General features: G+C 40.2%; 4 protein-coding genes across 4 annotated transcripts in view; 2 read left to right on the top strand and 2 right to left on the bottom strand.

Moving 5' to 3' along the window:
• Positions 1–21,754, bottom strand: part of LOC108899786 (extracellular calcium-sensing receptor-like) — a 159,435-nt gene that overhangs the window by 113,617 nt on the left and 24,064 nt on the right. The gene's annotated exons all lie outside the window — the stretch shown is intronic.
• LOC108900910 (extracellular calcium-sensing receptor-like) lies at positions 5,106–9,265 on the top strand. The gene is made up of 8 exons (XM_051065692.1): positions 5,106–5,248; positions 5,777–6,071; positions 6,177–6,466; positions 6,771–7,066; positions 7,519–7,718; positions 7,852–8,073; positions 8,155–8,278; positions 8,361–9,265. The coding sequence occupies exons 1-8, from the start codon at positions 5,142–5,144 to the stop codon at positions 9,263–9,265; spliced, it is 2,439 nt and encodes an 812-aa protein (XP_050921649.1). The 5' UTR covers positions 5,106–5,141.
• On the top strand, positions 11,465–15,502 carry LOC108900950 (extracellular calcium-sensing receptor-like). Its single transcript, XM_018702244.1, is given in 10 exon segments — positions 11,465–11,508; positions 12,121–12,343; positions 12,345–12,416; positions 12,522–12,811; positions 12,985–13,280; positions 13,746–13,951; positions 14,086–14,307; positions 14,389–14,512; positions 14,595–15,406; positions 15,408–15,502. Coding segments are annotated over 10 exon segments (2,367 nt in total). The 5' UTR covers positions 11,465–11,479; the 3' UTR covers positions 15,501–15,502.
• On the bottom strand, positions 16,975–20,714 carry LOC108900909 (extracellular calcium-sensing receptor-like). The gene is made up of 8 exons (XM_018702175.2): positions 20,420–20,714; positions 20,179–20,265; positions 19,675–19,944; positions 19,158–19,364; positions 18,793–19,068; positions 18,222–18,449; positions 18,002–18,125; positions 16,975–17,923 (listed from the first exon to the last, which is right to left on the bottom strand). Exons 1-8 carry the CDS (start codon positions 20,684–20,686, stop codon positions 17,010–17,012), a joined length of 2,373 nt encoding a protein of 790 aa, XP_018557691.2. The 5' UTR covers positions 20,687–20,714; the 3' UTR covers positions 16,975–17,009.

The raw sequence follows: 21,754 nt of genomic DNA, 5'->3' as shown, positions 1-21,754 counted from the left end.
GCTTGTCCAATAAGCAGGAGTACCCGAGTTTCTTCAGAACAATCCCCAGTGACCAGTTCCAGGCTGATGCGCTGGCCAAACTGGTCAAACACTTCGGCTGGACTTGGATAGGTGCTGTCCGGTCAGATTCAGAATATGGCAATAATGGCATGGCGTCTTTCCTGGACGCAGCGCACAAAGAGGGGATCTGTGTGGAATACTCTGAATCTTTCTATCGGACCGATCCACGTAGCAAAATCCAGAGAGTGGCTGATGTTATCCGCAGGTTTCTGTATCACTGATTGTGTTTGTTTCCCATGTGTTGACACTGCCCTTGTGCACACAAGACCACAAAAATATTTTGCCAGATTTTTGATTGTAACATTAGAGGTAGATAATTTTATTATTTTTGTGGTAAATTGGCAGTACATCTTTTTTCATCATTCATGCACTGCTCTCATATTTAATTAAAATAATCAGTGAGACCTAAGTCTTCTCATGTTTGCTTGTGTTAATAATGGACTATAATATCTCTCCAGGTCAAGAGCTACAGTTGTTGTAGCATTTGCAGCGTCTGGAGACTTAATGATCCTGTTTGAGGAGCTTACACAGAAGCCTTCCCCCCCACGCCAGTGGATAGGCAGTGAGTCTTGGATAACAAACCCAGACATGCTGAGGTTCACCCTCTGTGCTGGAGCCATCGGATTTGGCATTCAGCAATCTGTCATTCCTGGTCTGAGAGACTTCCTGCTGGATCTGTCTCCCATTAAAGTGTCTCAATCCCCTGTGCTGGCTGAGTTTTGGGAGGATGCATTCAACTGCAGACTGGGAAAAAGTGAGACAATTATGCTTTCAAGACAGGTCACATGTGTTGGGCTATATGTATTTTTTTAAGCTTTCAAATGCTTTAATACTAAACCCCAAATTTTTATTGAAAGATAAATCTCTTGTTAATGTAATGAGATGGAGACTGGAGGCGCATATCTGTGAGTAATCTCACTTGATATGATGATATGCCGATTAAGTCAAGGCACACTGCTATGTTGGAGAAACTTTTGCATGAACTAGGCTGTCTCAGAATGCCAACAACAAAGCCCTGAACACAGGACAGCACACATGGACAGTCTAAAGGCCACCAAGCTAAACAAAGACCAAAACTTGTTTTTATTAGCACATATCATTTATGATGTCTGTAGGTATGTGGTTTCTGTATAAAATAAGTTGATATACATGACGTAAAAATAAAAATGAATCATGAAAACTAATGAAAAAGATGTTATTTGACAGAAAGAAGATAAAGGCAAACATGAACACACAAAAAATAATAATAAAGTAATAATATTGGAAAGGCTAAAAGCATCCTCCTCTTTGCTGTGTTTTTAGGTGCAGCCACAGATGAGAGGTTGTGTGATGGAACAGAAGACATAACAACACTCCAGAGCCCGTACACTGACACATCTCAGCTCAGAATCACTAACATGGTGTATAAGGCTGTTTATGCAATAGCACATGCCATTCATAATACAGTGTGTCAGAAAACAAATTCTACAACTCACTGTGACAAACTCACAAGGATAGAGTCCAAACAGGTCAGTTGAAATAAAAAAGTGAACATCCAAATGAATTTTTTTTTTTTTTTTTTACATATAATGTACCTTTTATATGATGAAAAAATCATTATTTTCTATTATTTTCTCTCTCCCTCACTGTCATACTTCACTTCATCCTCACAGGTTCTTGCTCAGCTGAAGAAAGTCAATTTTTCCCAAAATGGTTATGATGTGTCATTTGATGCTAACGGGGATCCTGTGGCCAGATATGAGTTGGTCAACTGGCAAAAAAGTAGGAGTGGCAGCATTGAGTTGGTGACAGTAGGGCTCTATGATGCATCACTGCCAGTGGGCCAGGAATTCCATATCAACAAGAACCTCACCTGGGTGGAGGATAGCACACAAGTGAGGAGCAAGAATTTACCATCTAACAGCTGTGTAGCATTGGTGCACATCTGTATCAGTTTCTCTGTATCTTTGTGACAGGTACCCTCATCAGTCTGCTCTGACAGTTGTCCTCCAGGAACTCGTAAGGTGCTGCAGAAAGGAAAACCCATCTGCTGTTATGACTGTATACCATGTCCTGAAGGAGAGATTAGCAATGCTACAGGTAACATAAGATGTTTTGTCATGCATTATCTACATCATCAAATATGTGACAGCTAATTGTCCTGTTTGATTTATTTTTTTAGATTCTCCTGATTGTTTCCCTTGTCCCAAAGAGTTCTGGCCTAATGCAGAGAGAAACATTTGTTTCCCCAAGCCTGTGGAGTTTCTGTCCTACAATGAAGTTCTAGGAATCATCCTGGCTGCATTCTCAGTTGGTGGTGCCTGTCTTGCTGTTATAACAGCAGCTGTGTTCTTTCATCACAGAACATCTCCGATTGTCAGAGCCAACAACTCTGAGCTGAGCTTCCTGCTGCTCTTCTCACTGACTCTCTGTTTCTTATGTGCATTAACTTTCATTGGAACACCCTCTGAGTGGTCCTGCATGCTGCGGCACACAGCATTTGGGATCACCTTTGTCCTCTGCATCTCTTGTGTTCTTGGAAAAACTATAGTGGTGTTAATGGCCTTCAAAGCTACACTTCCAGGTAGTAATGTCATGAAATGGTTTGGTCCTCCACAACAAAGAATGACTGTGGTGTCCTTCACATTTATTCAAGTTTTAATATGTACTATTTGGTTAGTTCTTCGTCCCCCATTTCCAATGAAAAATCTAACCATATACAAGGAGAGAATCATCCTGGAGTGTGCATTAGGCTCAGTTGTTGGATTCTGGGCTGTGCTCGGGTACATAGGCCTACTGGCTGTCTTTTGCTTTGTGTTAGCTGTCCTAGCTCGCAAACTACCTGATAATTTTAATGAAGCTAAACTTATCACCTTCAGCATGCTGATATTCTGTGCAGTGTGGATCACCTTCATCCCTGCATATGTCAGCTCTCCAGGGAAATTTACTGTGGCTGTGGAAATATTTGCCATTCTGGCCTCCAGTTTTGGTCTAATTCTGTGCATTTTTGCTCCAAAGTGTTTCATCATATTGTTTAAGCCAGAGAAGAACACCAAGAAACATTTAATGAACAAAAATCAATACTAGTACAACTGTGGTTTGGAAATAGTTAAGCTGGCAAAATGCTGTGCATGTTTAACACAGTCATAGTTGAGTCATCTAGATTATTCGAATATTTACATTTACAGATTCATATACTGAAATTTTGTGAACAATATAAAATTAAAAATAAATAAAATCAAAATCCATAACAAAAGTATGAGTCTCTGCTTTTCAATATAGCCCATATAATGTACTATATTGAAAAGAACTATAACGCTAGAGTGTCTGTCAGGGGAGGCCTGCCTGAGGTACCATCCATGCTTGGTAGGGGAGCTCCTATTCTCCTTCAATGACCTCCTAGAAGACCATCTTTTTACACCCAATGATCTGAACCCAAACCTGGGTGCAGACCACGCCTGGGAAAAGAGTTGTCATGTCAGTCAAGGACCCCCAGATGCCTGGTGGATCTTGTGTTTGTGGCTTTGCTAGTAGATCATGTTTTAATGGGCGCTTCATCAGATCCTCCATAACTGGAATGGGTGCTTGGGCAGAGTACTCCAAGACCCCTCCATGCACCAGGACCAGGAACACCACAAGGAGCCTAAGGTGATGACCTGGCCTCCAAACTCCCCATAAGACTACTGCCAATGTCCCGGTGCCAGACACCACAGGACACCCACGGAGGTCCCCTGCCTATGCCCCAGTGGGTCAGAGCTGTTTTGGCAACACAAGAGGGACCTAAAAAATATTAGATCAGATTGGGAACTGGTCACCTTGAGCTCTTTATTGTGTTCAGCAAGACATTTCTGAGCAGTTTTTGTGGTGTGGTTGGTAGCATTGTCCTGCTGGAGGGAAGATCCTACCACTGGAGAGTGCTGTTGGTATGGGGGATGTGGAGCAGTGAATATTGTAATTTATTTAAAACAACATTGAACCTTATAAACTCAAACACCAATTAGATGTTCATTATTTAATGATTTTGGGACATTTTATGCCTTTAATGGTGATGAAATGAAGGGGAAATGCCAGGAAAGCAAGCAGGGGAATAACATTCAGCAAAAGGTATGGCTGGGAGTCCAACCGGAGGCCAGTTGCTCAGGGCATATGAACCCACGTGATATATGCCCTAAACATTTGGCCATCTGGTCATTTTTAAGGCTTAACTGTGATATGAGCTAAAATTATGCAAAATAAGGTATAAGGGTAGGACAAAATTCAGTGATGGAGCCAGACAATTTTTACTAGGGTGGCCAGGTCGAAGCAAACACTCAGTTTGGGGTGGTAGAAAAGAATCTTCAGGTTTTTCTGCATAGTAAGGCACTGTGCAGAAGTTAGGTTATTATGTTTACTTATGGTCAGAAAGTGTGTACCTAAAATAAGTCCATGATAGTTTTTGGGTGTGCAGGCACTAAGAGAGAAACTGTGAAATCTTATTTCTATCAATAACATTATTAGTAGCTTATACCTGAATTTCAACTTATTAGAGTTTTGCTTTGTTCCTATTCTTACTTTCATCTAATACATTTTATCCTCACCATTTACTGACCCTGAGAGACAAAAATATAATTTGTTATCTTCTGCTATGTGGGGTAACAAGTTGGGTGGCCAAACTGTAGTCAGGGGAGGCCACCCCTGGCTCCACCACTGAAAAAATTACAGTGGTAATTTTACAAGAGTGGAGGAGATACAGGGGCACTTAGTGGAGGGTATTACATGCAGTTTTTTAAAAATGAAAAACTTTGAGTTAAACAAACACAACTGGATGAGGGTATTCCTTTAACTGATGTATAGTACGTTGATGTAAATTAGGAGGGAAGTGTTTGTCTGAAAAGCTATATAAACCAGTGAAAAGACACTTACACCCACATGCAGACACTTTGGGGATGGAGATCTCAGCTCTCTTTATTGGCCTGAGATTGGCTCTGGGTTTGTTTGAGCTGAACTCTGCTCTTGCCTTGAATGGTTATGGGGATGGTCTGAAACACAGGGCTGAGGTCAGTACTGAGGCTTCATCTGTGAAATGTAAGCTGCAGGGTACTGCTCGTCTCCCTGTTTTCTCAATGGATGGTGACTATGTTATTGGGGGTGTTTTCTCCATACACAACTACATCCACACAGTGAAGCATAACTACACCACCATGCCTGAGCCACTGAGGTGCACAGGGAGGTTAGTAAGAGGGAGAGGTGGGGTGGAAAAAAGACTGCATAAAGAAAGAAATGTTTTAATTTTTTTAGGTTGCATCGAAAATCTTTGAAAAATAACATTATTATTTCACTTACTGTCCCGTTGTGGTTTTGTTTACTCCTATTGTGGTATGTTAGGTGTTGTTTCAGATGACCACTTATGAATTACAGGTATTGTATTGACAAAAATAGTAGACAGTGCCATTTTGAAAAAGATCAATCTTTGTGCTTCTTAACTGAAAACATGTGTCTTTAGGGACTGATTTATAAATATTTAGCAAAATCTATCTGGGAACATAAAGCCCGATTTATTTGACTATTGTTCATCAGTGCCTTAAAATTCCTGTGAATTTTTAATTTTGACCGATGTACATACAGGCTATATTTGAGGCACAGATCACTTAGCGTCTACAACTGTGAAATGCAGTTAATGGTTGTGTCTTCTGTTAAAATTGTGAATTGTCTTCATCATTATGCAAATTCCAACTGTGAAATGAGTGTCTGTGTACAGTATCGATACCCGTGAACTGCGCTTGTCACGCGCAATGGTCTTCGCTGTGGAGGAGATTAACAACAGCTCGAAGCTGCTGCCAGGCATCAGGCTCGGTTATCAGATCCACGACTCGTGCGCCTCAGTGGTCATGGCGGTGCATGTGGCATTCCAACTTTCAAATGGCCTGGACCCGGTGTTTTACACCGGTGACAACTGCTCACAGTCTGGTACAGTGATGGCTGTCGTGGGTGAGTCTGGGTCCACGCCATCCATCAGCATGTCACGCGCCATCGGGCCCTTTAACATCCCCCAAGTAAATATTTTCACTTTAACGGTGAACTGTGGCATTCAATTAGACAAGCGCTGCTTTTTCTTTCAGATTGCCATTAAAGAAATACACTGTTTTGTTTTGCTTTAGGTGAGCCACTTTGCCACTTGTGCATGCTTGTCCAATAAGCAGGAGTACCCGAGTTTCTTCAGAACAATCCCCAGTGACCAGTTCCAGGCTGATGCGCTGGCCAAACTGGTCAAACACTTCGGCTGGACCTGGGTAGGTGCCGTCCGGTCAGATTCGGACTATGGCAATAATGGCATGGCGTCTTTCCTGGACGCAGCGCACAAAGAGGGGATCTGTGTGGAATATTCTGAATCTTTCTATCGGACCCATCCACGTACCAGAATCCAGAGAGTGGCTGATGTTATCCGCAGGTTTCTGTATCTCTGATTGTGTTTGTTTCCCATGTGTTAATACTGACCTTCTGAACACAAACAACTCCGGAAGATTTAAAATTAGCGGATTATAGGCTGATTATTTAATTATTTTCTTGGCAAAAGATTAATCGTTTTTCATTATCCATTCATTGGTCTCATATTTAATGAAAAATAATCAGTAAGACCTAGGCCCAATGAGAATTTAACTCATTGAAAACATAAAAATCATGTTTGCGTTCATAATCTTGATAGAACCTGTGTTATGTTTAAATTGGTATAATGCACTATGATGTCTCTCCAGGTCAACAGCTATGGTTGTTGTGGCATTTGCAGCGTCTGGAGACATGAGGATCCTGTTAGAGGAGCTGTCGCGGGAGCCCTCCCCACCACGCCAGTGGATAGGCAGTGAGGCCTGGGTAAGCGACCCAGAAATGCTGAGATTCACCCTCTGTACTGGAGCCATCGGTTTTGGCATTCAGCAATCTGTCATCCCTGGTCTCAGAGACTTCCTGCTGGATCTGCCACCCACTAAAGTGGCAAACTCCCCGGTGCTGACTGAGTTCTGGGAGCATGCATTCAACTGCAGGCTGGGAAAAAGTGAGAAAGCTGTGGTGATTTGTTAACATAGGTGATAGAAGTTTGGTCCTAGTGTGAATTTTGTTTAGAGGGAAATGAGATGGACTATTGAGGCACACATCTGTGAATAATTTCACTTGATATGATGATATTGCCAATTATGTTAAGGCACACCACTGTGTTGGAGAAAAATGTGCATGAACTATGCTGTTTCACAGTGCTCTCATGAAAGTCTTGAACATAAGCACACTTAGACAGTCTCTTAGTCACCAACCTAAATAACAATCAAAAATTATATTTACTAGCATGTATCATTTACAGTATGTGTAAGTCTCTGAATATAATTTAAAATAAACATGTTTTACAAGTAAACATGTAACAGAAACACAAACACATAACAAGTAATAATAATGTACTAATATTGTATATTAAGGTTAAAAGCATCTTCCTCTTCACTCTGTTTTTAGGTGCAGCTACAGATGAGAGGTTGTGTGATGGAACAGAAGACATAACAACACTCCAGAGCCCGTACACTGACACATCTCAGCTCAGAATCACTAACATGGTGTATAAAGCTGTTTATGCAATAGCACATGCCATTCATAATGCAGTGTGTCAGAAAACAAAATCTACAACTCACTGTGACAAACTCACAAGGATAGAGTCCAAACAGGTCAGTTGAAATAAAAAAGTGAACACTCAAATACAATGTTTGAGGTAATGTACCTTGTACAAGATGAAAAAATAACTGTACTTTCCATTATTTTCTCTCTCCCTCACTGTCATACTTCACTTCATCCTCACAGATTCTTGCTCAGCTGAAGAAAGTCAATTTTTCCCAAAATGGTTATGATGTGTCATTTGATGCTAACGGGGATCCTGTGGCCAAATATGAGTTGGTCAACTGGCAAAAAAGTAAGAGTGGCAGCATTGAGTTGGTGACAGTAGGGCTCTATGATGCATCACTGCCAGTGGGTCAGGAATTCCATATCAACAAGAACCTCACCTGGGTGGAGGATAGCACACAAGTGAGGAGCAAGAATTTACCATCTAACAGCTGTGTAGCATTGGTGCACATCTGTATCAGTTTCTCTGTATCTTTGTGACAGGTACCCTCATCAGTCTGCTCTGACAGTTGTCCTCCAGGAACTCGTAAGGTGCTGCAGAAAGGAAAACCCATCTGCTGTTATGACTGTATACCATGTCCTGAAGGAGAGATTAGCAATGCTACAGGTAACATAAGATGTTTTGTCATGCATTATCTACATCATCAAATATGTGACAGCTAATTGTCCTTTTTGATTTTTTTTTTCAGATTCCCCTGATTGTTTCCCTTGCCCCAAAGAGTTCTGGCCTAATGCAGAGAGAAACATTTGTTTCCCCAAGCCTGTGGAGTTTCTGTCCTACAATGAAGTTCTAGGAATTATCCTGGCTGCATTCTCAGTTGGTGGTGCCTGTCTTGCTGTTATAACAGCAGCTGTGTTCTTTCGACACAGAACATCTCCAGTTGTCAGAGCCAACAACTCTGAGCTGAGCTTCCTCCTGCTCTTCTCACTGACTCTTTGTTTCTTATGTGCATTAACTTTCATTGGAACACCCTCTGAGTGGTCCTGCATGCTGCGGCACACAGCATTTGGGATCACCTTTGTCCTCTGCATCTCTTGTGTTCTTGGAAAAACTATAGTGGTGTTAATGGCCTTCAAAGCTACACTTCCAGGTAGTAATGTCATGAAATGGTTTGGTCCTCCACAACAAAGAATGACTGTGGTGTCCTTCACGTTTATTCAAGTTTTAATATGTACTATTTGGTTAGTTCTTCGTCCCCCATTTCCAATGAAAAATCTAACCATATACAAGGAGAGAATCATCCTGGAGTGTGCATTAGGCTCAGCTGTTGGGTTCTGGGCTGTGCTCGGGTACATAGGCCTACTGGCTGTCTTTTGCTTTGTGTTAGCTGTCCTAGCTCGCAAACTACCTGATAATTTTAATGAAGCTAAACTCATCACCTTCAGCATGCTGATATTCTGTGCAGTGTGGATCACCTTCATCCCTGCATATGTCAGCTCTCCAGGGAAATTTACTGTGGCCGTGGAAATATTTGCCATTCTGGCCTCCAGTTTTGGTCTGATTCTGTGCATTTTTGCTCCAAAGTGTTTCATCATATTGTTTAAGCCAGAGAAGAACACCAAGAAACATTTAATGAACAAAAATCAATACTAGTACAACTGTGGTTTTGAAATAGTTATGCTGTTTACATTTACCCCGGTCAACAAGGTTCTTTATCTAAATTATTTAAATATTCCAATTTTTGTTTTTGAAATTATAATGTAGTTTTTGTGAATACGTTTTAATCTGGTTTTTGTCTCATTTTACAAATAATTTTTCAACATGTACGGAAACTACAAAATAAATAAAGTCAAAATTCATAACAAAAATATGGGTTCTGTCTTGAAAAAAAACAAGAAATAACTGAATGTCCTATCATATTCTATGTAGGATATTGAAAAAAAACGCTGGTTACATTGCCATCAACTATATTACCACGGTCTCTGCAAACTCCTGTCTATGTCTTAGTTTTCAATTAAGAACACACCAGATTTGTACAAGACTATGCTGAACTACACCCTAATAAATCTTGTACCAACGCAAACATGTAAAGGATTTCTTTTTCCAACTTTTCTGAAGCAGTTGAAAATCTAGTGTAAGTGTAGTGCTAGCACTTCCATTCAAGTGTATGGGTTGTGTTATGTTTTATGATAGCTAAGCCTATTCAAAAGCTGGGAATCCCGGTCCAGCATGGTCAGTGGTGTAATTGACCTCTTAGACCACACAGGGGACGCTAACATGTAAAGGTAGGTTTGCAAGGAAAAAACCGAGCTTGTAACTCCTTTAAGGACCTCCAGGAGAGCCCTCCTGTTAGCCACCATCCATGCCACAGGAAGGAAGGTCCTATTCTCATTCAATGACCTCCAGAAAAACCATCCCCAAACACCAAGCCTTTCCAGGCCCAATAACCCTCACCCAAACCTGGGTACAGTGCATGCCCATAAATGGAGCTCTCATTTCAGTCAGAGACCCCCAGCTGCCTGGTATTCCTGAGGGGAGGTCTTAAACTAAAATTTATTAGAAAAAATGAGTGACAAATGAGTTGGTGTGGCCAACATGGTGGAGCACTGCATTGTCATTGCCACAGCTCACGGTGTTTGCATTAAATGTCCTCCCCCAGACCACAGAACAGTGCATTGGACTGTTTCATTATAACTATTGTGGAGTCCATTCTCACTCTTTTACAGTCTTGGTAGTAGTATGGACTTTAGAGAAGAAACATACTTTGCTTATTATTTTCATATGGGTGTAGGCAACATGGGATCCTACATTAAACCCTGTCCATTCGGGTCAAGACAGTTATGAAATTGGGCTCTAAAATTACCATGGGATTCTACAGGATACACTATGGCAATGACAAAGAATGTGTTAATTAGCTGCTGCAAAGATATTCACACAGAAGACATTAAAGCTATGTATCTATGTATCTATGTGTGACCTTATAAAGCAAAGCACTCATTATAGGTGCATTTTTAAGGGTTAACTGTGATATGAGCTAAAAGCTGGCACAGAAAATAGAGACTTGTTCAGTTTTTTCTGCATAGTATGGCTAGTAAATAAGCCCCTAATAGTTTTTGGATGTTCAGACAATAAGCAAGAAACTGTGCCATTTTCTTTATTTTATGTTATTATTATTATTTCTATCTATAACATCATTAGCAGTTTACAGTACTTTTGTAGCTTATACCTAAACCCGACTTTAGTTGCTTTCCTGCTATTACGTTCATCTAATACATTTTATCTTCACCATTTGCTGACCCAAAAAAACAAAAATATAATTTGCTATCAGGTGCTATTTTGGGGTGGCCAGACTAGTCAGAGATGGCCACCCCTTGGCTCCGTCACTGAAAAAATTAGGGAAATATCTAGTCTTTGCAATGGTAACTTCACATGAGTAGAAAAGACACAGGGATTCAAACACAACTGGATAAGGGCATCGTCTAGCTGATGTACAGTAAGTTGACGTAAAGTAGGAGGAGGCTTTTGTCTGAAAAGCTGTATAAACCAGTGAAAACACACTTACGCCCACATACAGACACTTGGGAGATGGAGATCTCAGTTCTCTTTATTGGCCTGAGATTGGCTCTGGGTTTGTTTGAGCTGAACTCAGCTCTTTTCTTGAATAGTCACAGGGAGGGTCTGAAACAAAGTGTTGTGCTTTCAGAGGCTAGGTCTAATGCTGGGGTCCGTACTAAGGTTTCATCTGTGAAATGTAAGCTGCAGGGTACTGCTCGTCTACCTGTGTTCTCAATGGATGGTGACTATGTTATTGGGGGTGTTTTCTCCATACACTACTACATGCATATAGTGAAGCATAACTACACCACAATGCCTGAGCCACTGAGGTGCACAGGGAGGTTAGTAAGAGGGAGAGGTGGGGTGGATAAAAGGATGTTAGATTGAGTGTGGAAAGAAATGTTTTTATATGATTTTGTATGATGTGCTGTGTTGAAAACACACACAAAAAAGAATTTTATTATTATAATTATTATTTTTTGTCTTGTTCTTGTGTTTCTTATATTGTGGTGTGTTAAGTGTTATTTTGAAGGATCACAAAGGAAATAAGTCTTTGAGCGTTACTGGGGTTTTATTCTCTAAAATTGTCAATTTATGTAATGAGTGCAGTGCAGGGTCCTAAGTGTTTTCTTAATCATCAAATAAATTCATTCATTCATTCTATTTCTCTCTTTTTTTACATGACCTGTAAATTACAGATATATTCACAAAGACAGTATAGAGTGACCATATTAAAAATATCAATCTTTAGATTTAGCTAACTATTGTAAATCTTTGTATTAAACTTATGACGGTTATACACAAGTCTTTGATATACGTTTGGTTTACAGATGCAGTTTCAGTTATCGTGCAAAACAATGTGCTGTAGTTGTTTATTGTGCGTTTTCTGTTAGAACTGTGAATTGTCTTCATCATGTGTAAATCCCCGCAGTGACATGAGTATCTATGTGCAGTATTGACTCCCGTGAACTGCGCTTCTCACGCGCGATGATCTTCGCCATCGAGGAGATTAACAACAGCACGGAGCTGCTGCCGGGCATCAGACTCGGTTATCAGATCCACGACTCGTGCGCCTCAGTTCCCATGGCGGTGCACGTGGCATTTCAGATTTCAAATGGCCTGGACCCGGTGTTTTACACTGGTGACAACTGTTCACAGTCTGGTACAGTGATGGCTGATCGTGGGTGAGTCTGGGTCCACGCCATCCATCAGCATGTCACGCGTCATCGGGCCCTTTAACATCCCCCAAGTAAATATTTTCTCTTTAACGGTGAACTGTGGCATTCAATTAGGGAAATGCTGATTTTTCATTAAGTGTGCCATTAAAGAAATACACTGTTTTGTTTTGCTTTAGGTGAGCCACTTTGCCACTTGTGCATGCTTGTCCAATAAACAGGAGTACCCGAGTTTCTTCAGAACAATCCCCAGTGACCAGTTCCAGGCTGATGCGCTGGCCAAACTGGTCAAACACTTCGGCTGGACCTGGATAGGTGCTGTCCGGTCAGATTCGGACTATGGCAATAATGGCATGGCGTCTTTCCTGGACGCAGCGCACAAAGAGGGGATCTGTGTGGAATACTCTGAATCTTTCTATCGGACCCATCCACGTAGCAAAATCCAGAGAGTGGCTGATGTTATCCGCAGGTTGGAAGAGGCAGATGATTATTTATTTATTTGGCAGTCCATCTCTTTCTCATTATTCATTCATTGCTCAACAACTCAAAATCATTTAAATATTTCTCATATTTGTGTTAATTATCTTAATACAAATATCAAAGCATTTTATATTAGTATAATGTAATGTAATGTCTCTCCAGGTCAACAGCTATGGTTGTTGTGGCATTTGCAGCCTCTGGAGACATGAGGATCCTGTTAGAGGAGCTTTCACAGAGGCCTTCCCCATCACGGCAGTGGATAGGCAGTGAGGCCTGGGTAACAGACCCAGATATGCTGAGGTTCACCCTCTGTACTGGAGCCATTGGATTTGGCATTCAGCAATCTGTCATCCCTGGTCTCAGAGACTTCCTGCTGAATATTCCCCCCACTAAATTAACTGACTCCTCAGTGCTGACTGAGTTCTGGGAGCATGCATTCAACTGCAGGCTGGGAAAAAGTGAGAAAGTTGTGATGACATTTGACATATGTGATACTCACAGTTGGATCTTGTGTGTTGTGTTATTTGTTGATTGTGTGGAGCTTCATATGTTTGTAATTGTGTTTCTACTAATTGTATTTGCTAGAATTATTAACAGTATAAGGGCAGTTTTAAGGACGCTATTATAATGACAGTCATTTCTTTATTTGAAATATCTTAAAACTATCAGTTGATGCTTAAAGGAAAACTAGTTTTCAAAAAATTGGGTTAATTGATGAGTTTCTGTTCAAATAAGTTGGTACAAGGTAAAAAAAAAAAAAAAAGGAAGAAAGTGTGTCTTTCAAACTGTGCTTTAAAATATATTGTTAAATATACATCTTTTACAAGTAAACGCATAACAGAAACATGAACACATAAGAAGTAATACTAATGTTAGAATACTGTTAAAACTCAAACATGTCTTCCTCTTCACTGTGTTTTTAGGTGCAGCTACAGATGAGAGGTTGTGTGATGGAACAGAAGACATAACAACACTCCAGAGCCCGTACACTGACACATCTCAGCTCAGAATCACTAACATGGTGTATAAGGCTGTTTATGCAATAGCACATGCCATTCATAATACAGTGTGTCAGAAAACAAATTCTACAACTCACTGTGACAAACTCACAAGGATAGAGTCCAAACAGGTCAGTTGAAATAAATAAGGGAACACTCAAATACAATGTTTGAGGTAATGTACCTTGTACAAGATGAAAAAATAACGGTACTTTCCATTATTTTCCTCTCTCCCTCATTGTCATACTTCACTTCATCCTCACAGGTTCTTGCTCAGCTGAAGAAAGTCAATTTTTCCCAAAATGGTTATGATGTGTCATTTGATGCTAACGGGGATCCTGTGGCCAGATATGAGTTGGTCAACTGGCAAAAAAGTAAGAGTGGCAGCATTGAGTTGGTGACAGTAGGGCTCTATGATGCATCACTGCCCGTGGGTCAGGAATTCCATATCAACAAGAACCTCACCTGGGTGGAGGATAGCACACAAGTGAGGAGCAAGAATTTACCATCTAACAGCTGTGTAGCATTGGTGCACATCTGTATCAGTTTCTCTGTATCTTTGTGACAGGCACCCTCATCAGTCTGCTCTGACAGTTGTCCTCCAGGAACTCGTAAGGTGCTGCAGAAAGGAAAACCCATCTGCTGTTATGACTGTATACCATGTCCTGAAGGAGAGATTAGCAATGCTACAGGTAACATAAGATGTTTTGTCATGCATTATCTACATCATCAAATATGTGACAGCTAATTGTCCTTTTTGATTTATTTTTTCAGATTCTCCTGATTGTTTCCCTTGTCCCAAAGAGTTCTGGCCTAATGCAGAGAGAAACATTTGTTTCCCCAAGCCTGTGGAGTTTCTGTCCTACAATGAAGTTCTAGGAATCATCCTGGCTGCATTCTCAGTTGGTGGTGCCTGTCTTGCCATTATAACAGCAGCTGTGTTCTTTCGACACAGAACATCTCCGATTGTCAGAGCCAACAACTCTGAGCTGAGCTTCCTGCTGCTCTTCTCACTGACTCTCTGTTTCTTATGTTCATTAACTTTCATTGGAACACCCTCTGAGTGGTCCTGCATGCTGCGCCACACAGCATTTGGGATCACCTTTGTCCTCTGCATCTCTTGTGTTCTTGGAAAAACTATAGTGGTGTTAATGGCCTTCAAAGCTACACTTCCAGGTAGTAATGTCATGAAATGGTTTGGTCCTCCACAACAAAGAATGACTGTGGTGTCCTTCACGTTTATTCAAGTTTTAATATGTACTATTTGGTTAGTTCTAAGTCCCCCATTTCCAAGGAAAAATCTAACCATATACAAGGAGAGAATCATCCTGGAGTGTGCATTAGGCTCAGCTGTTGGGTTCTGGGCTGTGCTCGGGTACATAGGTCTACTGGCTATCTTTTGTTTTGTGTTAGCTGTCCTAGCTCGCAAACTACCTGATAATTTTAATGAAGCTAAACTTATCACCTTCAGCATGCTGATATTCTGTGCAGTGTGGATCACCTTCATCCCTGCATATGTCAGCTCTCCAGGGAAATTTACTGTGGCTGTGGAAATATTTGCCATTCTGGCCTCCAGTTTTGGTCTAATTCTGTGCTATTTTTGCTCCAAAGTGTTTCATCATATTGTTTAAGCCAGAGAAGAACACCAAGAAACATTTAATGAACAAAAATCAATACTAGTATATCTGTGGTTTGGAAACATTTAAAATGGCAACATAGAGCTTAAACCGTGCACAACAAAGTTCTTCATCTAGTTTGTTTATATTTGCAAGTTTGTGTAATTTTGTTGATATCCTTATTCAATTTTGTTTCACAAACCATTTATCAACATTTAAATTATTCAAATTTAAGATAAATAAAAGTCAAATTTCATAACAAAAATATGAGTTCTGGCTTAACAAAACAAGCAAAAGGGTGCATGTCATAGCATATTACACGTAACATAATGAAGGGAAAAGCTGGTTACATCGGCATCAATTGTATTGTCACAGTGTTTGCAAACTTCTGTCTTTGTACCATGTCACCAAAATACATTTTCATAAGAGCTTATCTGCAGCAACACACAAACAGTGCTTATTAAACTTGGATTAGATGAGATGGTGGGTGGCTGAAGTACTGACCTGACTCCAGTCCAACATCTCCTCCTCAGCAATATATTAACTTGTAAAAACCTTGATTGGAATTTAAATGCCAGAAAAGCATGACCACATTTTACAGAGAAATTGTTAATTTGATGACCAGCTGGTACTATGTTGGTAGGCCAGAAAGTTGTGAGGCTGTATCATGCAGTGACGAGCAAGGGTAAGGATCTACGGCTTATTTTGTGGGTTACTGTTATACTGTTTTGAAACAAAGATATACTTCCTGTTTTTTTTTGTTGTAGCACCATTAACATCCCTAAATCCTCAAATGCCCAAACTAACTGTTGATGTTTTGAAACCCATGACTTGTCTTGCAATTTGTGCTAAATTTTCAAACAGTTAGCATTGTTCTAATGTACAACAGTGGTCCTTCAAGTTTTCCAATGGTGCATCCGTGCAATCTAATTCTTAACTAAATTTACTGTCACCTTTTTTTAGTCACAACTCACTATGCACATGGAAAACACTTGATGATTTGCTGATAGGAAAATTTATTTACTGAATTTACCCATTCTGAGTAAGCAGAAAATTATGCTAACTTAGTCCAGTGCAGTGTTGCAACTGGGGTTTGCTGAGAGGAAGATTCTGTTGTCTGTGCTTAAGCAGTCCTTTTACATTTTTTGGGAAGGGTCCTGGAGACTGTACTGTCTGAGGCTTCAGTAGTTCTACAGGAGTACTTCTGTGCTCACATAGGCAATGCAACCTTGTAGCAAGTGGCTGAACAACATGTCCAATTGGAACTGCAGTAGTAATTTGTTAAATGGTTTCTGTGCTAATGACAAATTGTCCATATGAAACATTTTCAAGCATGTACCTGCTGTCACAATACCTTAGTCAAAAGGTTGATGATTGCCTTGCAGTTATTTAATCAAATCTGCAGTTGTATGTCTAGGATCTGATGGCGGGGGACAAGGAGGTGAAAATGAGTTAGTTTGGGTTTATGGCCTCACTCAGTTGTTTTATTTTGCATCTTCTCAGTACTCATTACTAAAAAATGATGAGGCTGCATTAAACTTAAATAAAAGATTGATGAGCGCTGAAATATTTTTTAGGACTTTGTGGTGCCTCGACCCATGATAGCTTTCTTTGTGTTTCTCTCTGGTCTCAGCAAGATTATGTAACACTTGGGTCCAAACAGTGCCACCAAGAGGCCAAAGCTGGAGGCCAGGATGGCAAATACCTCCACTGCATCTGCATATTTACCTGGTGAATTGACATAAGCAGGGACAAATGCCACCCACACAGCACAGAAGATCAACATGCTGAAAGTGATGAATTTGGCCTCATTAAAGTTGTCTGGAAGATTCCTTGCGAGAAATGCTAACAGGAAGCTAAGAATAGCCAATAAACCAATATAGCCAAGTAAAACTGCAAAACCAACTGTGGATCCTACAACACACTCATAAACTATCTTATTATTGTGATATTCAATGTTTTTATGAGGAGTTGGTGATGAAAACACAAGCCACGCTGTGCAAATGACTGCCTGAATGCATGTAAGAGCCAGAACTGTCCCTCTCTGCTGCACAGCACCAAACCACTTCAGACTGGCTCCACCTCCTGGCTTGGAGGCCTTGAACACAGCCAGAACCACCATGGTTTTCACCAGGATACATGAGACACAAAGCACAAAGCTGATGCCAAATGCTGCATGTCTCAGTTGACATGTCCACAGTCTGGGTCGTCCAATGAACAGCAATGAACATAGGAAACATAGTTTGAGTGACACCAAGAGCAGAAAACTCAGTTCAGAATTATTGGCACGTACAATGGGTGTGCTGCGATGACAGATGAAGATGCCTAGAACAATAGCACAGATGAATGTGCCCAGCAATGAGGTTGTTGTCAAGCAGATACCAAGAGGCTCATGATAGGAGAGGAACTCTGTTTTCTTAGGAACACAGTGGTCACGCTGGGGACTGGACCAGAAATCCTCTGGACAACTGGTGCACTCCATGGAGTCTATGAAAACATGAGAGTTGCTGAGATATGTATGTATATTATGTCTCCAGTATATAGCAGTTAAAAATGAAGACCAACCTGTTTGGTTGCTGATTTTTCCTTCAGAACAAGGGACACAGTCAAAACAACATTCAGGTTCCCCCTTCTTTCTGGCCATGCGGGTACCTGGAGGACAGCTCTCACTGCACACTGACCGTGGTGGCTGTGAGGAGAGAAATAATCATCTATTGATATGTACTCTTTTACAGTTATCAAGAAGCCAAACAAGGGAACAGATTCAGAAAAAAGCAGAGGTCACCTTTTTAGATTCAAAGTTCCAGAAGATTTTGTTTTCATCAAGAATGAGCTCATCACCCTCAGAGGCTGACTTCCTTACATCACCCACAGTCTGAACTTTTACTTGTCCATCAGGGAGCCACTGCCAGTTCATGATATCATATATTGGTAGAGCATTACCATTCTCATCAAATGACACTTGATCACCAAATGATGTGGTGAAGTTGACTTTTTGCAAATAATGTACAAGCTACAAATGAATACAGAAATACAGAAGAGAGTGTGACGGACTATCAGAAAAGTATGGTGACAGATGTGCAATCCTTTGTCCATTAACTTCTCATACCAAATGATGTGCATGCAAAATATAATTATTCAAAGTTACAAATTTGATCAAAGCAGTTTTGCATTTACATATCCTCAATCAATCAATTATCCTTTTTCATTATGTTTTCAGCAAGTGTATTGATGACATACATGATGTAGTATTTGCACAATGGGTTAATTTTCAGTGATTCCTTGTCTCTTTATGATATACTGCAGGGTATAAAAATGAAAAACAGGTGGAGTATATATATAACTTGATATCACACCTGCCATGGCTCTAGTCTTTGAAAACTGGCACAGCTGTGCCCACTGAAAGGTCCTCTCCCTGACTCACACCGCAGCATGTCATCAAGGGCATATGCCAGAGCATACACAGCCTTATACACATTATACTCTGGCCTGAGGTTTGAAACATCCAAGAGCTCAGTCGCCACACTCCCTAGATCTTCCTGTCCAGTGCATAATGCTCCTCCAGCTTCCACCCAACCTGCTGGAGGTGGTGCAAATCTACATTGAAATGTGAATTCCCAAAACTGATTTACCTGAAATATATTCAAAGCTACATGTTATAAACAAGGACAATATATTATTCTTGTATAAAACAGATCAGATTGCAAGGTTAAACTCTCACCAGGTTGTTTCCATAGCTGTTGTTGTGGTGTAGGTCAGGACGTATTTGTAACAGGAAGTCTCTGAGCTCTGGTATTTCTCCTCGACGGATGGCAATGCTCAGTGTTCCACCCAGGTACGGCATGAGGCGGGGGGTCTGGAGCACAGCAACTGTTGTCCAGGCTTCACTGGCTATCCACTGCAGGCCTGTCACATTCTGTGTCACCACCTGTACATTGCATTATACCAAGTATATTACCTCACACTGCCATGCCTCTAAAGTAGTATCCAGTATTCTGAGTATACACTGTTCATACAGATAATGTCTTGTCTTACTCAGTCATACACAGTTGCAATCCTGAGAGTAAGTGATCTCACTTAAACTGCCCTTTCACAAATCAGAGGTGCAACTCATTCTGTTATTACTATTTAGTGTGTTAAGTTAAATACTGAAGTAAAATACTGAACAAAATCTTTCTGCCTGACAAATAAAATACTAAGTATAGTACACTCATACTAAGCTGTATTTCAAGCCCAACCTCCTCCATGAGGTTAATCATGTGACTCTCATGTGCAAACACAATGACCACACGAGCTGTGGATTTCTTCATCACATTCACAATCCTCTTCAGTTCAGCTGGGTTGTCACCCCAAGGCAAAACCTCTAAGTAGGCCAGACAACCTCCACCAGATGGACCCAGGTCAGATTGGAAGGATCGGGCAGCATTGAGTCCATAATCATCATCACTGACCAACAGACCTATCCATGTCCAGCCGAAGTGTTTCAGAATCTGAATCATAGCACGCACCTAAGTGAATAGAGGATTTTTTTTAAAATGTGTGCATGCTGGAATATTGTTGCACAGAAAATCAGTTTATAGAGCTCTTTCAGTGGAAAATATTATTGTCATTCAGCTGCATTATTAAATCTATATAATTTCACTATTGACACATAAAGTACATATTTTGATACATACAGGCTAATGCAGTTCTTTCCCAAGTCAATATATATTTTAAATTCTTGTTTTGCTGCTTGAGTTTACCTGGAAAGTATCACTTGGGATTGTTCTAAAGAAGGATGGAAAGCGTTGCCGATCACTCAGGCAGGAACATGTGGCAAAGTAACTCACCTGCGGGAAACATGAGTGTGCACAGTGAGTATGAATTTCTTGCAGTATGACTGACTCATTCAGCAAAATCAGAACATTTTCCTACGAAATTTCATTCAAATAAATCAAATCATTCTCTGGTGATAGATGAAAAAAGTGGAAAAGGAAAACTTACAATGGGCAGTTTGTATAAACCTATCACACTTGACATGGCAATAGTAAACGTTGAGAATGAATCACCCACAATCCCCAGGACTGGAGGAGCCCCCACACATGTCTCATCCAAAAGAAGCTGTTCCTCTTGACCACTGGCCATTGACAATGAAGCACGGAATGAAATTCCAAGTGCGGCACAGCTATCATACAAACTGTATCCCAGAGTCACATTAGGTAGCAGGTTGGAGTTTCTGTTGATCTCATCTATAGCAAACGCCATGGTCATGACATGCTTGAACCCTGGAAGGTCAAAGCTAGCACAAAAAATGTTTCCATTAACAAAGATAATGTGTCAACTGTGAGAACTTGGCAGAAATCTTATCTTGTCTTTTTTTTTTATCTTTGTCACTCTTATCTCTTGCTGCTGTAACATGTAATTTTCCCAAAAGTGGGATAAATAAAGTCTATCTTATCTTATCTTATATGTCTGAATAGCTAGCCCTTTGTTAGTCATCAACCATCTATCCAAAAATGCTGTTTTAATATGTCAAAATTTTAATACATTTGTAGCTTAAAAAGTAAAAATATCTTTTTCCCCATGTAATGAACACAAACATTTCAACTGATGACATGACCAAAATTCCAGAAAGTTATTTCATGATATTCTATACATTAAACACTCATCATGAAGTAAAAATAATCAATAGTATTTCCTGCTGTATGTGTGTCAAACTCACCCTTGGCAGCTTGGTTGATTTGGTTCTGAGGTGAAGGAAAGCTCAGGGAAGACAGATATGTAGTGGACTTCAAAGAGCCCACCCAGAACCACATCTCCAGCCTTGTGCAAACCATTAAGATGAAACTTTCTCCTTAATTTACAAGACAAGGAAAGAGAGGAAAACAAAGGCAGTAAGAAAGACAAAGAGAATAAAATCAAAATACACAAGAGCTGGGGTGAGTCAACAACTGCTCCCATAACTGCCCTCCTTCTTTCACCTCTGTCTCTAATCCTACTGCACATTCACTCAATGTTAAATACAGGACTATGTCATCGCCTTCATCCACTCACATCATTGTTTATTTTATCTTTTACACCACCCACTGTAGCAAATGAAGTAAAGGCGTGGAGGGATTACACATTAAATTTAATTTAATTTAATTTAATTTAATTTAATTAATTAATTTAATTTAATTTAATTTAATTTAATAAGAACACATTTGCAATTTTGTTACAGTTTTAATGTAATGGACACTAATAGTATTAAATCAATGAAATGAAAACAGTTGAGTAAAAATCAATTTTCCACTTTTTTTTCCACTTTCAAATGGCCCAAGCACATCATGCTATACATAG

Source organism: Lates calcarifer, linkage group LG21 (assembly GCF_001640805.2).
Source record: "Lates calcarifer isolate ASB-BC8 linkage group LG21, TLL_Latcal_v3, whole genome shotgun sequence".
Taxonomy (NCBI): domain Eukaryota; kingdom Metazoa; phylum Chordata; class Actinopteri; family Centropomidae; genus Lates; species Lates calcarifer.
Note: the sequence above shows the minus strand (reverse complement) of the source record. Positions and strands in the feature narration are given on the sequence as shown.